This window comes from Coregonus lavaretus (genome assembly GCF_964263955.1).
Source record: "Coregonus lavaretus genome assembly, contig: HAP1_SCAFFOLD_443, whole genome shotgun sequence".
Classification (NCBI taxonomy): domain Eukaryota; kingdom Metazoa; phylum Chordata; class Actinopteri; order Salmoniformes; family Salmonidae; genus Coregonus; species Coregonus lavaretus.
Window position 1 is genome coordinate 103828 of NW_028165336.1, and position 19105 is coordinate 122932.

A 19105-nucleotide genomic window follows, 5' to 3' on the forward strand; every position below is an offset into this window, starting at 1 on the left:
GTGTGTGTGTCCAGTATGTGTGTCCTGTGTGTGTGTGTGTGTCAGGTATGTGTGTCCAGTGTGTATGTGCGTGTGTCGTGTGTGTGTGTGTCCAGTGTGTATGTGTGTGGGTCCAGTGTGAGTGTGTTTGTGTTAGTCCAGTGTGTGTGTGTCCAGTGTATGTGTGTGTGTCCAGTGTGTGTGAGCGTGTGTTTCCAGTGTGTGTGTGTCAAGTGTGTGTGTGTGTGTCCAGTGTGTGAGTGTGTGTGTGTGTAAGTGTGTATGTGTGTGTGTCCAGTGTGTGTCAGTATGTATGTCCAGTGTGTGTGAGTGTGTGTCCAGTGTGTGTGTGTGTGTGTCCAGTATGTGTGTGTGTGTGTGTGTCCTGTGTGTGTGTCCTGTGTGTGTGTGTCAGGTGTGTGTGTGTCCAGTGTGTGTGTGTGTGTCCAGTGTGTGTGTGTGTCCAGTGTGTATGTGTGTGGGTCCAGTGTGAGTGTGTGTCCAGTGTGTGTGTGTCCAGCGTATGTGTTTGTCCAGTGTGTGTGAGTGTGTGTGTCCAGTGCGTGTGTGTGTGTGTGTGTGTCCAGTGTGTGTGTGTGTGTGTGTGTGTGTGTGTGTGTGTGTGTGTGTGTGTGTCCAGTGTGTGTGTGTGTCCTGTGTGTGTGTCCTGTGTGTGTGTGTGTGTGTGTCAGTTGTGTGTGTGTGTTTGTCCAGTGTGTGTGAGTGTGTGTGTCCAGTTTGTGTGTGTGTGTGTGTGTGTGTGTGTGTGTCCAGTTTGTGTGTGTGTCCTGTGTGTGTGTCCTATGTGTGTGTGTGTGTGTGTGTCAGGTGTGTGTGTCAGGTGTGTGTGTCAGGTGTGTGTGTGTGTGTCCAATGTGTGTGAGTGTGTGTGTCCAGTGTGAGTGTGTGTGTCCTGTGTGTGTGTTACCAGTGTGTATGTGTGTGTGTCCAGTGTGTGTGTGTGTGTTTGTCCAGTGTGTGTTTGTCCGGTGTGTGTGTGTTCAGCGTGTGTGTGTTCAGTGTGTGTGTGTGAGTGTGTACAGTGTGTGTGTATCAAGTGTGTTTGTGTTTCCAGTGTGTGTCATTGTGTGTCCAGTGTGTGTGTGTGTTCAGTATGTGTGTGTGTGTGTGTATAAAGTGTGTGTGTGTGTGTGTGTGTGTGTGTCCAGTGTTTGTGTGTGTCCAGTGTGTGTGTGTGTGTGTCCAGTGTGTGTGTTTGTCCAGTGTGTGTGTGTGTGTGTCCAGTGTGTGTGTTTGTGTCCAGTGTGTATGTGTGTCCAGTGTGTGTGTGTGTGTGTGTCCAGTGTGTGTGTGTGTCCAGTGTGTGTGTGTCCAGTGTGTGTGTCAGTGTGTGTTTGTGTCCAGTGTGTGTGTGTGTCCAGTGTGTGTTTGTGTCCAGTGTGTGTGTGTGTGTCCAGTGTGTGTGTGTTCAGTGTGTGTGTGTGTGTCCAGTGTGTGTGTGTGTGTTTGTGTCCACTGTGTTTGTGTGTGTGGCCAGTGTGTGTGTGTGTCCAGTTTGTGTGTGTGTGTCAGTGTTACCATGGTTATTATTTACAGGGACACTGAGGAGTCAACATCATGAACCCTAAACCCTGGATAGAGGGACTCAGTGAATGTGGAGTGGAATGTGTACAGGTGGGTCAGTGTGTCAGAGGAGACTCTGTAGAAGGACAGAGTGCCGGCTGGCCAGTCCAGATACACTCCTACTCTGTGGGAGCTGGAGGAGGGGACGTCTATGGTAGTGGAATTATTATTGTACCTGGCAGAGTAACTGTTGTCAGAGCAGAACAGACTCCAGGACTTGTCATTACATCCAATCAGACAGTCATTACCCCTTCCTCTCCTGCTGATTCCTTTATATGTCACTCCTATATCAACCCAACTCCCACTCCACTCTACCTCCCAGTAACAGCGCCCAGTCAGACCCTCTCTACACAGCACCTGTCCACAGTCCTCAAATCTCTCTGTGTGATCAGGATACGGCTGCTTCTCTCTCCTCCATGTCACCTTTCTGTTCTCCTCAGACAAAGAGAGGAATCTGTTTACTGTGTTTAGGTCCAGTGTGAGATCACAGACATCTGATGGATAAAAACCAGACACAATATTTGAAATCATCATCATTCACATTAGAATGTTAACTCACTTTTCACTAATTCATTTAATGTAGATGTTTCTAGGTATCAAAAGGATAAGTTAAGGTAACTTGAGACTTGTTCAATGATCATAAGTTATACTGTATGTTAATATAAAACACACTTATTCCCATTCATTACACACACACACACACACAGACACACACACACACACACACACACACACACACACACACACACACACACACACACACTGGACACACACACACACACACACACACACACACACACACACACACACACACACACACACACACACTGAACACACACACAAACACACACACACACACACACACACACACACTGGACACACACACACACACACACACACACACACACACACACACACACACACACACACACACTGAACACACACACACAAACACACACATCCTGAACACACACACACACAGACTGGACACACACACACACACAGACTGGACACACACACACATACACACACACACACACACACACACACACATCCTGAACACACACACACTGGACACACACACACACACACACACACACACACACACACACACACACACACTGGACACACACACACACACACACACACACACACACACACACACACACACACACTGAACACACACACACACACACACAAACACACACACATCCTGAACACACACACAGACACACACATTGTCAAAGCAACTCTTTGTAAACTTTGTCCCTGATTTGTGCTTCTGTAGAACTACAGCTGATATTTAATATGACCAAGTAAGTAATGATGGTGGTCTTTGACTTTGACTTCACTTGAATTAAGACTTATTCTTAGTAATATTCTTCACAGCAGTCAACACTCACATTTTCTAAGTCCAGGTTTCATTGTGTTCTCTCCACCATGATCCACACTGTAGCGGTAAGCAGAAGAACAGACAGTCATTGAGGGATACACCTGAACTCACACACACACACACACACACACACACACACACACACACACACACACACACACACACACAGACACACACACACACACACACACACACACACACACACACACACACACTGGACACACACACTGTATACACACACACTGGACACAGTGTGTGTGTCCAGTGTGTGTCCACTGTGTCAGTGTGTGTGTGTCCAGTGTGTGTGTGTATGTCAAGTGTGTGTGTTTTTTTGTGTCCAGTATGTGTGTGTGTGTGTGTGTGTGTGTGTGTGTGTGTGTGTGTGTGTGTTTGTCCAGTGTGTGTATGTGTGTCCATTGTGTGTGTGTGTCCAGTGTGTGTGTATGTCTAGTGTGTGTGTGTGTGTGTGTCCAGTGTGTGTGTGTGTGTGTCCAGTGTGTGTGTGTATGTCAAGTGTGTTTGTTTGTGTGTCCAGTATGTGTGTTTGTGTCCAGTGTGTGTGTGTGTGTGTTTGTCCAGTGTGTGTGTGTGTCCAGTGTGTGTGTGTGTGTGTGTGTGTGTGTTTGTCAGGTGTGAGTATGTGTGTCCATTGTGTGTGTGTGTCCAGTGTGTGTGTATGTCTAGTGTGTGTGTGTGTGTGTGTCCAGTGTGTGTGGGTGTGTGTGTGTCCAGTGTGTGTGTGTGTGTGTCCAGTGTGTGTGTATGTCTAGTGTGTGTGTGTGTGTGTGTGTCCAATGTGTGTGTGTTTGTCCAGTGTGTGTGTGTGTGTGTCCAGTGTGTGTGTGTGCAGTGTGTGTGTGTGTGTGTGTTTGTCCAGTGTGTGTGTGTGTCGATTGTGTGTGTTTGTCCAGTGTGTGTGTATATGTCTAGTGTGTGTCCAGTGTGTGTTTGTTTGTCTAGTGTTTGTGTGTGTGTGTGTGTGTGTGTGTGTGTGATCAGTGTGAGTCCAGTGTGTGTGTGTGTGTGTGTGTGTGTGTCCAGTGTGTGTGTGTGTGTGTGTATGTGTGTTTGTCCAGTGTGTGTGTGTGTCCATTGTGTGTGTGTGTCCAGTGTGTGTGTGTATGTCTAGTGTGTGTGTGTTTGTCCAGTGTGTGTGTGTGTCTAGTGTGTGTGTGTGTGTGTCCAGTGTGAGTGTGTGTGTGTCCAGTGTGTGTGTTTGTCCAGTGTGTGTGTGTGTGTGTGTGTGTGCGTCCTTTGTGTGTGTGTGTGTCCTTTGTGTGTATGTGTCCAGTGTGTTTGTGTGTGTGTGTCCAGTGTGTATGTGTGTCCAGTGTGTGTGTGTGTGTGTTCAGTGTGTGTACTGATACACGTGTGCACACACACACACTGGACACACACACACACACACACACACACACACACACACACACACTGGACAAAGACACACAAACACGACACACACACACACACACACACACACACACTGGACACACACAGACACACAAACACACACACACACAGGACACACACACACACACACACACACACCGGACACACACACACACAAACACACACACACACTGGACACACACACACTGGACACACACACACTGGACACACACACACACACACACTGGACCCACACACACACACACTGGACACACACACACATACACACACACACACACACACACAGTCTTTATATAACTTAGTCCAAGTGGTGGTCAGAATCTTCGTCTTAACTAGCCTGAAAACTCCAACATGTCTGATATGAACATTGACATAAACCCTCTACATACTTGAGTTTCTCCAGTCTGCAGTGTGGATCCTCCAGTCCAGCAGAGAGCAGTCTGACTCCTGAGTCTCCTGGGTGATTGTAGCTCAGGTCCAGCTCTCTCAGATGTGAGGGGTTTGACTTCAGAGCTGAGACCAGAGAAGCACAGCCTTCCTCTGTGACTAGACAGCCTGACAGCCTGCAAAGAGTCAAATCATATTAAAACCACACTGCTATTCTTTGGTGGTGAAAATAGTGGCAGTATATTTTTTCTACATATTAAGATACATCAGTGTCCTGAAACCTGCCATATCTATTCATAAATTAATGTATTATTATTAGAAATTATCAAAGTATTGCTTGTAGATTTGAGTAGACTGACCAGAGCAGTTTAAAAAGCAGTATCAGTCAAAAGACAGACAGTGAGGTATCAGATTTAGATTGTATTGAGTATACAGTCCACACCATATCTATTTTGACAGTGAAGCTAACATTTTAAATATGGCTCTATACTCCAGCATTTTGGATTTGAGATCAAATGTTTCATATGAGGTGACAGTATATAATGTCACCTTTTATTTGAGGGTATTTTAATACATATCTGTTTCAACATTTAGAAATAAAAGCACTTTATGTATCTAGTCCCCCTATTTGAATAAGTCATAAGTATTCTGACCAATTCACTTATAGTGTATTAAAGTAGTCAAAAGTTGAGTATTTGGTCCCAAACTTGTTGGTTGCATTTGCAGTTTGTTTTGGTTGTGTTTTGGGTTATGTTTTGCCCGATAGTAACTGAATGGTGGATGATGACTGGAGTAATTTTCTGTCTAAGTGAGTAGATAACATGTTTCTAAACAGAACTAAAATAATCCTGATGATGCAATGATTAAGAAAAATCATGAATGACTCATGAATAATAATGAGTGAGAAAGTTACAGAGGCTACAACAAAACATGCTAACCTCTCACCATTACCAATAACAGAGGGGGTATGATCCTTGTGCCTCTGTAAATTTCTCATTCATCATCATTCACGATTCATTCATGATTATTCATAATCATAGTAGCATCCACATGAATGTAGAAGTGTTCAGAAACATCTTCTATTCTTACTGACAATACAAGTGAAGTGACTCCAAAATGACAGGACATTATTCACCATTCAGTTTCTATTGGGAAAAACATCATCCAAAACACAACCAAAACAAACTGCAAATGTATTCAACAAGTTTGTAGAATCACAAGCTTGATGTAATCACAGTGGGTAAGGAATATGGGACCAGATACTAAACTTATGACTACTTTAATACAATATAAGTGAATATGTCCAAATTATTACGACTTTTTCAAATGGGAGAACAAGATACATAAAGTGCTTTCATTTCTAAACGGTAATATATATATATATATAAATATATATATATATATATATATATATATATATATATATATATATATATATATATATATATATATATATATATGAATACCTTTAAATAAAAGGAGACATTCTGTACTGTTGCCTAATATGAAACATTATATCTGAAATCCATAATGCTGGAGCATAGCACCACATTTTTAACTGTAAGCTTCACTGTCCAAACACATATAATGTGGACTATGTGTGCCTGGTAAACACTAGTGGATCTAGTGAACAGTTATCGCTTGTTGACCAACTACAGGAATACTGACCTCAGAGTCTCCAGTTTAGAGTGGGGATTCCCCAGTCCAGCAGAGAGCAGCTTCACTCCTGAATCCTTCAGGTCATTGTTACTCAGATCCAGCTCTCTCAGGTGTGAGGGGTTTGACTTCAGAGCTGAGACCAGAGAAGCACAGCCTTCCTCTGTGACTCCACAGCCTGACAGCCTGCAAAGAGTCAAATCATATTAATACCACACTGCTATTCTTTGGTGGTGAAAATATATATTTTCAACATTTTCAGATACGTCCTGAAACCTGCCATATCTATTCATATATGTATATATACAGTACCAGTCAAAGGTTTGAACACACCTACTCATTCAAGTTTTTGTTTAGTTTTTTTAAAACTATGTTTTACATTGTAGAATAATAGTGAAGACATCAAAACTATGAAATAACACATATGGAATCATGTAGTAACCAAAAAAGTTTTAAACAAATGTTCTATATTTTATTTTTTAGATTCTTCAAATAGCCACCCTTTGCCTTGATGACAACTTTGCACACTCTTGCCATTCTCTCAACCAGCTTCATGAGGTAGTCACCTGGAATGCATTTCAATTAACAGGTGTGCCTTCTTAAATGTTAATTTGTTGAATTTATTTCCTTCTTAATGTGTTTGAGCCAATCAGTTGTGTTGTGACAAGGTAGGCGGGTATACAGAAGATAGCCCTATTTGGTAAAAGACCAAGTCCATATTATGGCAAGAACAGCTCAAATAAGCAAAGAGAAACCACAGTCCATCATTACTTTAAGACATGATGGTCATTCAATAAGGAACATTTCAAGAACTTTTAAAGTTTCTTCAAGTGCAGTCGCAAAAACCATCAAGCGCTATGATGAAACTGGCTCTCATGAGGACCGCCACAGGAATGGAAGACCCAAAGTTACCTCTGCTGCAGAGGATAAGTTCATCAGAGTTACCAGCCTCAGAAATTGCAGCCCAAATAAATTATTCACAGAGTTCAAGTCACAGACACATCTCTACATCAACTTTTCAGAGAGGACTGTGTGAATCAGGCCTTCATGGTCTAATTTCTGCAAAGAAACCACTACTAAAGGACACCAATAATAAGAAGATACTTGCTTGAGCCAAGAATAACGAGCAATGGACATTAGACCTGTGGACATTTGTCCTTTGGCCTGGAGTCCAAATTTGAGATTTTTGGTTCCAACCGCCGTGTCTTTGTGAGAAGCGGTGTGGGTGAACGGATGATCTCGGCATGTGTAGTTCCCACCGTAAAGCATGGAGGAGGAGGTGTTATGGTGTGGGGGTGCTTTGCTGGTGACACTGTTTGTGATTTATTTACAATTCAAGGCACACTTAACCAGCATGGCTACCACAGCATTCTGCAGCGATACGCCATCCCTCCTGGTTTGGGCTTAGTGGGACTATCATTTGTTTTTCAACAGGACAATGACCCAACACACTTCCAGACTGTGTAAGGAGAGGGATTGAGTGCTGCATCAGATGACCTGGCCTCCATAATCACCCGACCTAAACCCAATTGAGATGGTTTGGGATGAGTTGGACGGCAGAGTGAAGGAAAAGCAGCCAACAAGTGCTCAGCATATGTGGGAACTCCTTCAAGAATGTTGGAAAAGCATTCCAGGTGAAGCTGGTTGAGAGAATATCAAGAGTGTGCAAAGCTGTCATCAAGGCAAAGGGTGGCTATTTGAAGAATTTCAAATATAAAATATATTTTCATTTGTTTAACACTTTTTTGGTTACTACATGATTCCATATTTGTTATTTCATAGTTTTGATGTCTTCACTGTTATTCTACAATGTAAAAAATAGTAAAAAATTAAGAAAAACCCTTGAATGAGTATGTGTGTGTCACGGTTTCGGCCGAGGCTGCACCTCCTCCTTGTTCGGGCAGGCTTCGGCGGTCGTCGTCCCCGGAGTACTAGCTGCCACCGTTGTATGTTATCGATGTTTGTTTGGTTTTGTCTTAGTTGTACACCTGTTTCCGTTTAGTGTTAATTATGTGTCCTATAAGTTCTGGTTTTGTTAGTCGTGTGTTGTGTGTAATTCTCCGCCTGTCAGCAGGTGCTGTATTGTTTGGCTCCAGTGTTTTGGAGAGTTTCGCACTTGTGTGCGCACTTATTTTGTATTTTCGGTGTTCAGTTATCACTTGTTGACCAACTACAGGAATACTGACCTCAGAGTCTCCAGTTTACAGTGGGGATTCCCCAGTCCAGCAGAGAGCAGCTTCACTCCTGAATCCTTCAGGTCATTGTTATTCAGATCGAGCTCTCTCAGGTGTGAGGGGTTTGACTTCAGAGCTGAGACCAGAGAAGCACAGCCTTCCTCTGTGACTAGACAGCCTGACAGCCTGCAAAGAGTCAATTCATATTAAAATCACACTGCTATTCTTTGGTGGTGAAAATAGTGGCAGTATATTTTTTCAACATATTCAGATATATCAGTGTCCTGAAACCTGCCATATCTATTAATAAATTAATGAATGTTTCATTATTAGAAATGATCATATATTGATTGTAGAGAAAAACATAAAGTACAAATATTTGAGTAGACTGACCAGAGCAGTTTAAAAAGCAGTATCAGTCAAAAGACAGACAGTGAGGTATCAGATTTAGATTGTATTGAGTATACAGTCCACACCATATCTATTTTGACAGTGAAGATAACATTTTAAATGTGGCTCTGTACTCCAGCATTTTGGATTTGAGATCAAATGTTTCGTATGAGGTGACAGGATATAATGTCACCTTTTATTTGAGGGTATTTTAATACATATCTGTTTCACCGTTTAGAAATGGAAGCACTTTATGTATCTAGTCCCCCTATTTGAAGAAGTCAAACGTATTCTGACCAATTCACTTACAGTGTATTAAAGTAGTCAAATGTTGAGTATTTGGTCCCAAACTCGTTGGTTGCATTTGCAGTTTGTTTTGGTTGTGTTTTGGGTTATGTTTTGTCCAATAGTAACTGAATGGTGGATGATGACTGGAGTAATTTTCTGTCTAAGTGAGTAGATAACATGTTTCCAAACACTACTAAATTAATCCTGATGATGCCAAGATTAAGAAAAATCATGAATGATTCATGAACAATTATGAATGAGAAAGTTACAGAGGCTACAACAAAACATGCTAACCTCTCACCATTACCAATAACAGAGGGGGTATGATCCTTGTTCCTCTGTAACTTTCTCATTCATCATCATTCACGATTCATTCATGATTATTCATAATCATGGTAGCATCCACATGAATGTAGAAGTGTTCAGAAACATCTTCTATTCTTACTGACAATACAAGTGAAGTGAAAACCAAAATGACAGGACATTATTCACCATTCAGTTTCTATTGGGAAAAACATCATCCAAAACACAACCAAGACAAACTGCAAATGCATTCAACACGTTTGTAGAATCACAAGCTTGATGTAATCACTGCAGGTAAGGAATATGGGACCAAATACTAAACTTCTGACTACTTTAATACAATATAAGTGAATATGTCCAAATGATTACGACTTTTTCAAATGGGAGAACTACATACATGAAGTGCTTTCATCTAAACAGTAAAACTGATATGTATGAAGAACCTCAAATAAAAGGTATGCTAACCTCTCACCATTAACATCAAATAAAAGGTGACATTCTGTACTGTTGCCTAACATGAAACATTCTATCTCAAATCCAAAATGCTGGAGCATAGCACCAAATTTAAAACTGTAAGCTTCACTGTCCAAACACATATGGTGTGGACTATGTGTGCCTGGTAAACACATGTGGATCTGGTGAACAGTTATCACTTGTTGACCAACTACAGGAATACTGACCTCAGAGTCTCCAGTTTAGAGAGGGAATTCCCCAGTCCAGCAGAGAGCAGCTTCACTCCTGAATCCTTCAGGTGATTGTAGCTCAGGTCCAGCTCTCTCAGGTGTGAGGGGTTTGACTTCAGAGCTGAGACCAGAGAAGCACAGCCTTTCTCTGTGAGTCCACAGCCTGACAACCTGACAGAGAGATCATCATGATTTCACAAACTGTTAATTTATCACCAGTAGTGTAGAAGGACAATGGCAGATGCATTTGGTTTATTCTCTTAAACAACAAATAGATTCATCTTCCGTCTCGTAGAATTGTATGGTCATATTGTTATACTAATGTGAACATCAATACAGTTATTCAATATGTTTTTCAATAGAATATTATATACATATTATAATACATATTTTACTCTAAACTGAATATTTCTTCCTGATGATTAGTACTTAAATGTCATTTGATTTACTCACAGAGCAGCTCTGGAGACTTTGACCACTGGCAGCAGCCTCAGAAGACCTTCCTCTGATCTGGAGTATTTCTTCAGGTCAAACACATCCAGCTCCTTTTCTGAAGTCAGCAACACAAAGACCAGAGTTGACCACTGTGCAGGTGAAAGTTTGGCTTCTGAGAGACTTCCTGATCTCAGGTAGCTTTGGATCTCCTCCACTAGAGAATGGTCATTCAGTTCATTCAGACAGTGGAACAGATTGATACACCTCTCTGGAGAGGGATTCTCCCTGATCTTCTCCTTGATGTACTTGACTGTTTCTTCATGGCTCTGTGAGCTGCTTCTTGTCTTTGTCAGTAGACCTCGTAAGTGCTTCTGATTGGACTCCAGTGAGAGGCCCAGAAGGAAGCGGAGGAACAGGTCCAGGTTTCCTGTCTCACTTTGTAAGGCTTTATCCACAGCACTCTTGTAGAAAGTAACTTCAGGCTTATTTCTGAACAGTGAAGACAAGTCACTGGAATGTGTTTGCAGGTTGTCCATTAGATTGTTACTGGTTGATTGAGGTTCATCCATTAGATTCTCATTGTTGTTGATGAATGAGAGGAACACATATACAGCAGCCAGAAACTCCTGAATACTCAGATGCACGAAGCAGTACACCTTGTCCTGGTACAGTCCACATTCCTCTTTAAAGATCTGTGTGCACAATCCTGAGTACACTGAGGCTTCATTGACATCAATGCCAGCCTCTTTCAGGTCTTCTTCATAGAAAATCAGATTGCCATTCACAAGCTGTTGAAAAGCCAGTTTTCCCAGTGACAGAATGCTCTCTTTATTCCAGTGTGGACCTGTCTCTTCTTTCCCAAGATACTTTTCATTCTTCTGTTCGGTATGAAACACCACAAGGTTTGAGTACATCTCAGTCAGAGTCTTGGGCATCTCTTCTCTCTTATGTTTCAGCATGTGTTCAAGAACTGTTGCAGAAATCCAACAGAAGACTGGAATGTGGCACATGATGTGGAGGCTCCTTGATGTCTTTATGTGTGAGATGATTCTGCTGGCCAGGTCCTCATCACTGAATCTCTTCCTGAAGTACTCCTCCTTCTGTGGGTCATTGAACCCTCGTACCTCTGTCACCTGGTGTACACACCCTGAAGGGATCTTATTGGCTGCTGCAGGTCGGGTAGTTATCCAGAGGAGAGCAGAGGGAAGCAGATTTCCCTTGATGAGATTTGTCAGCAGAACATCCACTGATGTTGACTTTGTGATGTCACAACAGATCTTGTTCTTCTGGAAGTCTAGGGGCAGTCGGCACTCATCCAGACCATCAAAGATGAACAGAACTTTGTACTTGTCGTAGTTGGAGATTCTTGATTCTTTGTTTTCCATTGAGAAGTGATTGAGAAGTTCAATGAAAGTTTGTTTTTCACCTTTCATCAAATTCAGCTCCCGAAAAGGGAATGAAAATACAAATTGGACATCCTGATTTGCTTTTCCTTCAGCCCAGTCCAGAATGAACTTCTGCACAGAGACTGTTTTTCCAATGCCAGCGACTCCCTTTGTCAGCACAGTTCTGATAAGTTTGTCTTGTCCAGTTAAGGGTTTGAAGATGTCGTTACATTTGACTGCAGTCTCTGGTCTTGCTTGTTTCCTGGTTGTTGTCTCAATCTGTCTCAGCTCATGTTCATTATTGACCTCTCCTGTTCCACCCTCTGTGATGTAGAGCTCTGTGTAGATCTTATTGAGAAGTGTTGGGTTTCCTTGTTTAGCGATCCCCTCAAATACACATTGAAACTTCTTCTTTAAATCAGATTTGAGTTCACGTTGAAGAATCACAGCACGCTCATCTGAATCTATAAATAACACAGATAATATTAATATTACATCTGTTTTAATGCCTACAGTATTCTAAGACTGTCTTATAAAGTTTAAATTATAATAATTTATTCTCTTGTCTATATAAATCTGTAAATGTTTTCATAATGCATTACACACTGGTGTGACTGATTTATATCATTATTGGTATTATTGATGGCATTAATAATGTTGTCTCTCTCTCTCTCCTCTGTCTCTCCTCTTCTCTCTGTCTAAATGAATTAGTAACACAGCTACTTTAGCTGTACTTTAGCTACAGCTTTTAAATGTTCTAAAACAGCATTCAACATGAGGCAGACAGCTCTTACTTTTCTCCAGTGTGTCAGCAAGCTCCTTCTGGTTCATTTTCCTCAGGACGTGCAGTGTGATCTTCAGAGCCCCCTCTCTGGCACTGCTCTCCTGCTTCTCATCTTCAGCATCCACCACTTCCTTATCCTGCTTCTGACTCTCAAAGCCTTCTGGGAGTTCTGGACTAAGAATCCTCTTGAACATCTTCAGCTCGTTCTTCACAAATGTCATAATGTTCTCTTCAAGCAACTGAAATAAATAAAGTCAATAAGTTAAGCAAGAGACTAAATGCTTTCTCATTAACACACTGAAGCAGGAAGCACCAGTGATTCGGCTAATAAAAAAGTGGTCAGATGACGCAGATGCTAAGCTACAGGACTGTTTTGCTAGCACAGACTGGAACATGTTCCGGGATTCTTCAGACAGCATTGAGGAGTACACCACATCAGTCACTGGCTTCATCAATAAGTGCATCGATGATGTCGTCCCCACAGTGACCGTACGTACATACCCCAACCAGAAGCCATGGATTACAGGAAACATCCGCACTGAGCTAAAGGGTAGAGCTGCCGCTTTCAAGGAACGGGACTCTAACCCGGACGCTTATAAGAAATCCCGCTATGACCTCCGACGAACCATCAAACAGGCAAAGAGTCAATACAGGTCTAAGATTGAATCATACTACACTGGCTCTGACGCTCGTCGGATGTGGCAGGGCTTGAAAACTATTACAGACTACAAAGGGAAGCACAGCCGCGAGCTGCCCAGTGACACAAGACTTCCAGATGAGCTAAACCACTTCTATGCTCGCTTCGAGGCAAGCAACACTGAAGCATGCATGAGAGCACCAGCTGTTCCGGACGACTATGTGATCACGCTCTCCGTAGCCGATGTGAGTAAGACTTTTAAGCAGGTCAACATTCACAAGGCCGCAGGGCCAGACGGATTACCAGGACGTGTACTCCGAGCATGTGCTGACCAACTGGCAAGTGTCTTCACTGACATTTTCAACATGTCCCTGACTGAGTCTGTAATACCAACATGTTTCAAGCAGACCACCATAGTCCCCGTGCCCAAGAACTCTAAGATAACCTGCCTAAATGACTACCGACCCGTAGCACTGACGTCTGTAGCCATGAAGTGCTTTGAAAGACTGGTCATGGCTCACATCAACAGCATAATCCCAGAAACCCTAGACCCACTCCAATTTGCATACCGCCCCAACAGATCCACAGATGATGCAATCTCTATCGCACTCCACACTGCCCTTTCCCACCTGGACAAGAGGAACACCTACGTGAGAATGCTATTCATTGACTACAGCTCAGCATTCAACACCATAGTGCCCTCTAAGCTCATCACTAAGCTAAGGATCCTGGGACTAAACACCTCCCTCTGCAACTGGATCCTGGACTTCCTGACGGGCCGCCCCCAGGTGGTAAGGGTAGGTAACAACACATCTGCCACACTGATCCTCAACACGGGGGCCCCTCAGGGGTGCGTGCTCAGTCCCCTCCTGTACTCTCTGTTCACCCATGACTGCATGGCCAGGCACGACTCCAACACCATCATTAAGTTTGCCGACGACACAACAGTGGTAGGCCTGATCACCGACAACGATGAGACAGCCTATAGGGAGGAGGTCAGAGATCTGGCCGTGTGGTGCCAGGACAACAACCTCTCCCTCAACTTGACCAAGACAAAGGAGATGATTGTGGACTACAGGAAAAAAAAGAGGACTGAGCACGCCCCCATTCTCATCGACGGGGCTGTAGTGGAACAGGTTGAGAGCTTCAAGTTCCTTGGTGTCCACATCACCAACGAACTATCATGGTCCAAACACACCAAGACAGTCGTGAAGAGGGCACGACAAAGCCTATTCCCCCTAAGGAGACTAAAAAGATTTGGCATGGGTCCTCAGATCCTCAAAAAATTCTACAGCTGCACCATCGAGAGCATCCTGACTGGTTGCATCACCGCCTGGTATGGCAACTGCTTGGCCTCTGACCGCAAGGCACTACAGAGGGTAGTGCGTACGGCCCAGTACATCACTGGGGCAAAGCTCCCTGCCATCCAAGACCTCTATACCAGGCGGTGTCAGAGGAAGGCCCTCAAAATTGTCAAAGACTCCAGCCACCCTAGTCATAGACTGTTCTCTCTGCTACCGCACGGCAAGCGGTACCGGAGTGCCAAGTCTAGGTCCAAAAGACTTCTCAACAACTTCTACCCCCAAGCCATAAGACTCCTGAACAGCTAATCATGGCTACCCGGACTATTTGCACTGCCCCCCCACCCCATCCTTTTTACGCTGCTGCTACTCTGTTAAGTATTTATGCATAGTCACTTTAACTCTACCCACATGTACATATTACCTCAACTACCTCAACTAGCCGGTGCCCCCGCACATTGACTATGCAACGGTACCCCCCTGTATATATAGCCTCCCTACTGTCACTTTATTTTACTGTATATATAGCCTCCCTACTGTCACTTTATTTCACTTCTGCTCTTTTTTTCTCAACACTTTTTTGTTGTTGTTTTATTCTTACTTTTTTGTTTAAAATAAATGCACTGTTGGTTAAGGGCTGTAAGTAAGCATTTCACTGTAATGTCTGCACCTGTTGTATTCGGCGCATGTGACCAATACAATTTGAGTTGATTTGATTTGATTTGACATTAATTAATGATTGACAGATCAACTTTACTTGAGGTAAACAAAAACAAATGTACATAACAGGACCACATACACTGAATATGGAGGCCAGGTCTGTTTGATGACTCTGGGAAGACTGACCACTGAGAATCTCTGACTCTGATCTCTCCTGTTGGTTTCTGTGGACAAAACATGAGATTACATCTCCTCATCCAGGGAGTACACACTCACACACACATACACACACAAACACACACACAAACACACACACACACACACACACACACACACACACACACACACACACACACACACACACACACTCGCAGGGAGGGAGGGAATGTTGTGTTAGTTTAATATTGTTTCAGGACTATGAAAATTGAAAAAAGGTTTAGCCTATGGATTATGAAAACAACAAAAATAAATGGGAAAATGGGATAGGAGAAATGACTAGAGACAGTGTTGTTTAACTCGCTGACCATGACCCATGAGTTCTTCTTACCTTTGTTCAGTAGAAAAGTCTCCCTCTCTGAAGAATATAGGAAGTTCCATAGACTGGTCACTCTTCATGGACAAACAGCTGGGTACAGGGGAGGCTGGTCTCTCCTGCTTGATTGGACTTCAACACAACAGAGACAAACATTACATCTCTCATCTACTCTGAGCTCAGATGGGGAAACAAGAGTTTCATTCCAAAACGCTATATATACATTTTCAGAAATGTTGGTAAATTAGCTATTATTGTTTAAAGAAATTATGAAAGAGATTGGTGTGTTTTTTCACCATCTAATCATGGCATGGGGTTGTTCAATGACAGACATGTATTTGTTTAAAATCTATCACTTGATGGTTTCATTTCAGAGAGACAAATAATCATGTTTTTATTGCAAAATGCTACATATCTGCCTCACTCTCAGAGAAATAAGTAGTACTGCTAGGTTTTACACAGTAAATATATATATCTGCCTCACTCTCAGATAAATAAGTAGTACTTCTAGGTTTTACACAGTAATAATCATCAAAAAGAACGCTCGATCGAGGTGTTACTTTGGCAGATAATGTCACCCATCTAAATACATATTATTTTTTTATTTTTTTATAATTAACTAAATGTATGTTGTTTTTGGTTTATGTCAGTTTCAGTGTGCTATGCTATAAATTGTTATTTTTAGTTGTAAGTGGTAAAATGAACTAGAAAATGTCATATTTTGCAATTCTGAGTAATTAATACTTTAGTAAGGATACACTTTATTCAGTACTACTGCAGTTGCTAAATAATTCCAATAGATGGCAGCATAAGACCACGAATGACATATCAGAAGGTTAGTTTAGTTTTCTCCCTGGATAAACCACCACTCCCCCTCACAGGAAAACTCCTGCACACGTTTTTTACTGTCCCTTTCCACACTGCTAACGCAAGAGGAACGACTGAAAAAGCATTTAACACATTACTGTGAAATAATATAATGATGATTCATGTTTATTATTATCTGTTTTATGCTCATGTTTTGAAATCATACTTCATTACTATAACGATTATCAATAAGCCTGAACATTAATTTAGTCACCTCTGGTCGAGAAAAACCTATTTTCCTAGTACATTCATTGTCAGATTCATCAACCAGCAGCGAGCACTCTGCCTTCTAGCACTAGCGAGGGGCATGTTGAGATACATTTGCTAACCGGGAGGGTTGCATGATGTAATTTATTGGTGGGCTGGAAGACGCACTCTTGTCTTTTCTATTCCGAGGTTGTTTAATCGCAATATTAGATATTTAAAAATGCATGTATATTAGAGTTGAGGTTGGAGCATCTGACTAGTGATTATTTACCAGGGGTTCAACACCTGCTATAGTCACTATTTAATTGTTCTTCCAAAAGCATCACAGGCCTAATACGAGATATATAGCTAACTAAAGTAATGAGTGACCATTTTAGAAAATCATGGGACATTTAGAATTTGGTTGCATGCTATTTTATGTCAATCATATTGCTGCTTGTAGCCTATAACTGATGTTTCGTGGTCTTATGCTGCCATCTATTGGAAATATTTAGCTATTAAAAGTTATTAATTCACGTACAGACGTTGGTGAGGCAGCTGAGAAATAAAGTGTATTAGATCAGTCTCAAACCTGCCCCACACCAATTGCTGGACCTTCACACAGAGGTTACTAGGTCACCCAATTCAAACCACATTTGAAAAATAAAACAAATGTGTCTTATTTATCAAGTGTTCTGTCTTGCAATTATACATATAATAAAATAACAACAAAATAATCAAAACGCTATTTAATACTATAATTGTGTTTACTAAGATAATATTATTACTAAAATAGTTTCTAAAAGTGTTCTAGGCTACGCTACCCTAGAATTAGGGGTTAGGGTTACGGCTAAAATAGGTTATAAGTAGGGTAAGAGTTTCTGTATAGCACTTTGTGACATCTGCTGGTGTAAAAAGGGCTTTATAAATACATTTGATTGATTGTTAGGTTTAGGGTTTTTATGGCAAAAAACTGTATGGGTTTATAGCACTCTTGCGCCTCCCTTTGGCCATCTGTGGGTACTACATAACTCATTGATTACATTTTTTACATTTACATTTTACATATTTAGCAGACGCTCTTATCCAGAGCGACTTACAGTTAGTGAGTGCATACATTTTCATAATGGCCCCCCGTGGGAAACGAACCCACAACCCTGGCGTTGCAAGCGCCATGCTGTACCAACTGAGCTATATGACACTTGCTAGGCTCATAATCTGAGGTAGCAACTGTGTCAGATCTACAAATCCATTAGCTAGACCACCCAATTATACAACAATCACCCCATTATCCCCATTTGGTTTGCAACTCAGTGAACCTGCGCAGCATTCGCTCAATTTGATGCCTATGAACGAAGATTTCGATGCATATCAAATTACCCAGCAGCCAATTTGGAAACAACAAGTCATCAGAAAAATTGTTATTTCTTAATAATAATAAAAATATTCTGGCTGTTTAAATCTGCCACATCTTGAAAAAGAGGACAGGGACATGCGTTTTGTTTAGATTATACACTTTTTTCTTAAAACAAATATGTTTAACCATGACCAGAAAATGTTTAACGTTTGATGGCTTTGCGCCAGACAACACCTCTTACACTGTGGCTTACCACAACATGTACTCAGGTTAACATTGAGCGCGCTCACCAAGTAGCCGTAACCTTGTTAATAATAAGTTACCTGAGGTAAACCTACAGGGTTAACGCTCACCAAGTAACCGTAACCTTGTTAACAATAAGTCAACTGAGGTAAACCTACAGTAGAACTAATAGGAGCTGGCAGGGTGAAAAATGCCCAAACATAAGGCCTGTTTTTTCGCGATTACTTCATAACCAGGGATAGAAGGTAATATTATGAAACTGGGCTCCATGGCGGATGCAATGAACTAATTTTATCAGAAATAAACTTAGTAAAAAATGTCACTTGAGGCGCCCCGAAAATAATATTAAAAAGTTCAGTCCTTGGACACAGAGGGGTTAAACACTAAAGTTACCGTCCATCTAGTGAAGAGAGGAGAACCGGACAGAGGGATGGTAGGTAGCCAGCATCCGTCAACGAGAGAGGGAGAAGC

The 19105-nt window shown here is 41.9% G+C and overlaps 1 protein-coding gene and 1 long non-coding RNA gene across 2 annotated transcripts in view; one reads left to right on the forward strand and one right to left on the reverse strand.

Annotated features, from left to right (window-relative positions):
* The window catches only part of LOC311115952, a 91707-nt gene that overhangs the window by 36848 nt on the left and 35754 nt on the right, over positions 1-19105 (forward strand). The window lies entirely within an intron of this gene.
* Positions 1419-12499, reverse strand: LOC311115943 (NLR family CARD domain-containing protein 3-like; the record flags this gene model as incomplete). Its single annotated transcript, XM_084191061.1, has 7 exons — positions 1419-2057; positions 2967-3013; positions 4756-4929; positions 6422-6595; positions 8596-8769; positions 10245-10414; positions 10700-12499. Coding segments are annotated over 7 exons (3066 nt in total), but the record flags the coding sequence as incomplete, so codon positions are not given.